The sequence below is a fragment of the Antrostomus carolinensis genome, unplaced genomic scaffold (assembly GCF_000700745.2).
Source record: "Antrostomus carolinensis isolate BGI_N321 unplaced genomic scaffold, ASM70074v2 scaffold3806, whole genome shotgun sequence".
Classification (NCBI taxonomy): Eukaryota; Metazoa; Chordata; class Aves; order Caprimulgiformes; family Caprimulgidae; genus Antrostomus; species Antrostomus carolinensis.
This window is the reverse complement of record NW_010321013.1, coordinates 12,009-17,500: the sequence shown is the minus strand read 5'-3', so window position 1 is coordinate 17,500 and position 5,492 is coordinate 12,009. Positions and strand designations below refer to the sequence as shown.

At 41.1% G+C, this 5,492-nt stretch overlaps 1 protein-coding gene across 1 annotated transcript in view; it reads right to left on the bottom strand.

The window, feature by feature from the left end:
- Positions 1 to 4,353, bottom strand: part of NEK7 (NIMA related kinase 7) — a 50,948-nt gene extending 46,595 nt beyond the window's left edge. Inside the window, exon 1 of the mRNA XM_010169758.1 lies at positions 4,273 to 4,353. Within this exon, the coding sequence (XP_010168060.1) occupies positions 4,273 to 4,329 (57 nt within the window). The 5' untranslated portion in view covers positions 4,330 to 4,353. The remainder of the gene's footprint in view (positions 1 to 4,272) is intronic.
- Positions 4,354 to 5,492: the final 1,139 nt, after the last annotated feature.

Below are 5,492 nucleotides of genomic sequence, written 5' to 3'. Positions count from 1 at the left end.
CTCAGGTTGAGAGAGAACATTGAGCAGATTCATAGCCAGCTACAAAATGAGAAACAGCAACAGAAAAATTATTTTCTCAGAAAAGTTACCAGTGAAATCCCAAAGGAAACTGCACTATTCAATGTGTATAATGAAGCAATAAAGTTTCTTTACAACCCAAACTTATCCAATACAACCAGCTTAAAATGTCACAGAACCATAGATTGGTTTTTGTTGGAAGGGATCTTTAAAGGTCACCTAGACCAACCCCCCCCCTGCAGTGAGCAGGGACATATTCAACTAGATCAGGTTGCTCAGAGCCCCGTCCAGCCTGACCTTGAATGTTTCCAGGCATGGGGCATCTACTGCCTCTCTGGGCGACCTGGGCCAGTGTTTCACCACCACATGATAAAATATTTTGTCCTTTTATCTAGTCTGAATCTACCCTTCTTGAGTTTAAAACCATTACCCCTTGTCCTATATCTACAGGCCCTGCTAAAAAGTTTGTCTCCATCTTTCTTATAGGCGCCCTTCAAGTATTGAAAGGTCACAATAAGGTCTCCCTGGCGCGTTTTCTTCTCCAGGCTGAACAACCCCAATTCTCGCAGCCTCATTTCACAGGAGAGGTGTTCCATCCCTCTGATCATTTTTGTGGCCTCCTCTGGACCCGCTCCAGGAGGTCTATGTCCTTCAGTGCTGAGGACTCCAGGTGGGGTCTCACCAGAGCAGAACAGAGGGGCAGAATCACCTCCCATAGACTTACATATATTCAGGCTCCTCAAGTGATCTCAAACATGATCTTCTCTTACAGGACCTTGTTCCCCCAGCCCCTGCCTTGCAACCTACCCACTCAACAGGTGTGGGAAGAGAGGCTGTCAGGGGAGACAGGCAAAAAAGTCATTGAGTACCTCAGCCTTCTCCTCATCTGCTGTTACCAGTTTTCAAGTCTCACTCATCAGGGGAGATACACTTTCTTTTACCTTCCTTTTCTGGCTGACATAACTGTAGAAGCCCTTCTTATTATTCTTTGCATCCTTTGCCAAACTCAGGTACATCCACGCCTTGGCCTGCCTGATGACATGACTACACAACTGGGCAGTGTCCCTATACTCTTTCCAGGATACCTTTCCCGATTCCATTCCCTGTCCATTTCCTTCTTGCCCTTCAGTTTGACGAGCAGGTCTCAACTCAGCCATGCCAGCCTCACACCTTCCTTGCCAGATTTCTTACACTTGGGGATTGAGAGCTCTTGCACTCTGTGTAAAATGTCCTTAAAGATCTGCTAGCTCTGTTCTGCTCCCTTGTCCCTGAGGGCAGTTTCCCAGGGGGTCCTATTGATTCATTCCTTGAACAGCTGGAATTTTGCTTTCCTAAAATTCAGGGTCCTGACTTCACTTTTCATCTGACTCATATCCCTCAGGACTGCAAACTCCACCAGTACATGATCACTGCAGCCCAGGCTGCCTCCAATCTTGATAACACTGATTAGCTCACTTGCGTTGGTGATCATCAGGTGTTCCTAAAATTCAGGGTCCTGACTTCACTTTTCATCTGACTCATATCCCTCAGGACTGCAAACTCCACCAGTACATGATCACTGCAGCCCAGGCTGCCTCCAATCTTGATAACACTGATTAGCTCACTTGCGTTGGTGATCATCAGGTGAGTATCGCATCCCCTCTGGTAGGGCTGTCTATCACCTGGCTTAAGAAGTGAGCCTACAGCTCACCATGCTACCTATCCAGCAAATATTGGGTAGTTCAAGTCACCCAGCAGGACAAGAACCTGCGAGCATGATGCCTCCTGTAGCTGGAGTAAGAAGGCTCTGTCAATAGGTTTCCCTTGATCAGGTGGCCTGTAGTAGACACATCAACCACAAGGTTCCCTTTGTTGCTTCAGTCTCTAATTCTTACCCATAAACTTTCAATCTGCTCATGCCTGTTCTTCAGCAACAGCTCTTCAAACTCTACCCATTTCTTGATATAGAGGGCAACGTCTTCACCCCCCCCTTCCTCACCTGCCCCTTCTGAACAGCCTGTAGCCATCAATAGCTGCACTCCAGTCATGGGATTCTTCCCACTAAGTTTCAGTAATAGCAACTAGGTCATACCTAGTTGCACAGTGGCTCCCAACTCCTCCTCTTTGTTGCCCATACTGTATGCATTGCTGTAGATGCACTTCAGCTAGGCTGTCAGACAGGTCACCTTCTTAGAGGAACACTCCTCTAATTCCTTTGAGATATTTCACTGCAGTTTCTCTTTTGGTTCCTATTACCTCAGGAGCCCCTGGCTCACCTCTGTGAGACTTCCAAGTGTGCTGCAGTACACAGACTGCCTCAGAGCAACAGGGTGAGGGCCCTCACTAGCACCCCATCCCTCTAACCTTGGCATGTCATCCCACAGCTTGTCACAAGCAAGCCTGATATTATCCCCCTCCCCCTTCAAGTCTAGTTTAAAGCTCTGTCAGTGAGCCTTGTTAGCTCATGAGCAAAAATGCTGTTCCCTCTTTGAGAAAGGTGAACCCCATCTTGCTCATAACCCGTTGTATTTAGTTCTTGCTTCTCCTGAACGTATCAGCAATTAGTACAGTAACCTCATTTCATTACTAGTTTTCACCACAAGCATGCTCCATTAGCAGAGCAATCTGTAAGAATTAAAGTATCTATCTGGCTCACAGGAAAAACAATTTGGATTAACAAGATGAGAACATCACTGAATGACTATTTTAACATTACTCTAGCAATGTAACTATCAGAGCATGCTTGCTCCTCTTCACTCTTTACCCCTTGAAATCCAAACCAGACAATATTCTGATGCAGGTCCCGTTCGGAGCCATAAACCCAAAGCCTTTTGTCTCAAACTGAATCACAAATATCATGCTTAGTGCAGTTTACATAGCATTTGATTTAAAACAGAGTAATGAGACACAGATTACAAAAATGCTTGACAGTTAACCAAAGGTGAGCATAAACATTAGTTTCTTCTTTTGTAGAAAGCATCTAGCCAATTACAGCAGTATTGCTTTTAGAATGTCCAGTTTACTGCAGAGGAAACTGGATACTTTTAGATGAGTCATATTACTCGGAACAGTAAAATCAGAAGCATATTTTACTAGTATGAATTCATAATCTGAATTCGTAGGTTAGAGTAATATTCCTAAAACTGAACCAGTCCTCAAAAAGTTGATTCTATGAATCAGAAACAGGTATTCAAATACTCAGAAGACAGATGAGGAAACATGAAACCTGTTTGTAGTCAGCAAACAGAAAACATAGGAAGGTTTCCCAGAAACACAGAAGCCTTAATCAGCTGTGTTCTATTTTCTCTGTAGTCAGGAAAGAAAAAAATTGTAATAATGGGGATCCTTTACGATATTCATAATATGAATTTTAAGTATTCATTTTCTGTTTCAAAATTACAAATGTATTTTCTCAAAATATCTGTATGCATAGCTATACCTTCATCTTAAATTTCTAACTGCTTTGCATTGGTATAAATGCATCACTATAAAGGCTATTAAATCCAGATTTTTTGTTATCACAATGCTATAATAAAAACACTGGAGCTAAGGAAAGCTGGTTATTGTAAATTTATTAAGTTTCACGAGGTAGGTTCCAGCTTTGTTAAGAACTGTCTAGCTTCTACTTTTGAGTGGTCACTGCAGTAAATATTTTTAGTGCATTCCTCTACAGGCTCTTGTACTCCCTTCAAAGAATTAACTCCTAAAAATGTCAAAAAGCAATATCCCAGTATTATCCTTTATCAGATAATCTTTATCCTTTGTTTCACACCATCAATATATATCCAAGATTAAATTTCTTATGCATCTTCTTTCTAACAGAACTACAACTACTGGGAATTTCTCTTGCCTGGTTTCAAGAGGTAACAGCACTAATCCATATATATAGTATCACTGTCAAGAGCTGTGAGAAGAGAGAGTTGAAAGTAACCGTCTGAAATGAACATGGTAATTCTGATACAATTTCAAAACATATAACGTTTAACAGCTCACCATTTCTCAGGAAAACAACCACCTTCATCTTTGCTGCCTACTCCCACTCCAACTCCAAACCCTCAAAGTTGGTGAAGCATAAGGAAGCAAAACTGAAAAGTAATTGTCTTCTATGAAATACAGGATTGATATTCAGTTGATTTCAAGATACCAGAATTCATTCTATCTGTTCATAGCTTCTTTATCCCCACAAGAAATAATGTTTTCTAATTTCTCTCTTTTTGTATTTAAGAAGTAATAGCATTCTCTCTTGAGTAACTGTTTTGTTTTTTAAAAAAGTACCTGTGGCTGAAATGGTGGAGCAGGAGGCCCCTGCATGCCTTGCGACTGTTCATCCATTCTACCACGTAAAAGCGTCCCTTATGTCCTGAAAAGAGAAACACAGTCATTACACTCTAATTCAGTCTGTGTTTATGCATAATGAACATCAGCAGAGGAACTGAAGAATTCATTTGCATGCCTGAGTTTACCAACACTGAACTATTCCAGTCCTGCGCTGTTTCAGGAAGGAAGTTTTATGTTCTAAAAGTGGAAATAACTATATACTTTTAAACTTATTATTAAAAGATGTGCATTAAATTACTTGAGCCAGACAAATTACTTCGATAAAAGCTGCATCACCCCATTAGTCTTCAGAGGCAGCAACCACTTATTTAACCACATAGATCTCTGTTGCCCAGTACCTTAGACCTGTAGGCAGCAGATCAGCAGAAGAGTTATTATAACTGCTGCAGGCATACAGTTTATGTTGCAATAATTTATCTGCAGACTTTAGGGAGCATGCAAAAGTAGTTCCATCTAAATAGAAAAGATCTAAACATGTACACTCATGACATTCTGACAAGCTAGCTAAGAGGGCTTTGAGGTGATCAGGAGCACAGCCTCTATTCCCAACTATGAACCTCTCAACCCATAAATAGGATGGGAGGAAAGATGACTGCTAAGTTCCCAAGACAGAGACACAAGGCTTTGACCAACAATAAGGGTTGCAAAATGCACAGAATCATTATTAGAAAGAACAGGAGAGAAAAATGAAAATGGACATGAGGCTTTTTTCTCAGCTAAGTAAATCCTCTCTTAGGCTACACAACGTTTTGTTGAAGGGGAGCAGGTACAGCACCCAGTTTTATTGGTGCTATCTCTGTTCAGATGAAGACAACAGAAAGTTCACCAGCAGCTTGGAATGCAAGCTATTAAATAAACATTTATACAAAAATGAGGCAAGCCTTGAACAACTTTTTCATCATACAAACACAAAGTGTCTCTGCCTGTTACCTGGTCAAACCTGACAAGACCTTCAGAGGAACAAGATACACGTGTCTGACTAGAAAAAAGTGCTCTTGTTTTTCAATTTTTATTTATTTTCTCATTTCCTGCTCTAAATCCTGAAAGTTCTAGAGATGGTTAAACATAAAACACTTTTCTGATACCTCTTAATCTTTACCATTAGGAAATTTCCTATGATAAATTTCTTGATACATCTATATACTTCAACTGCTGCA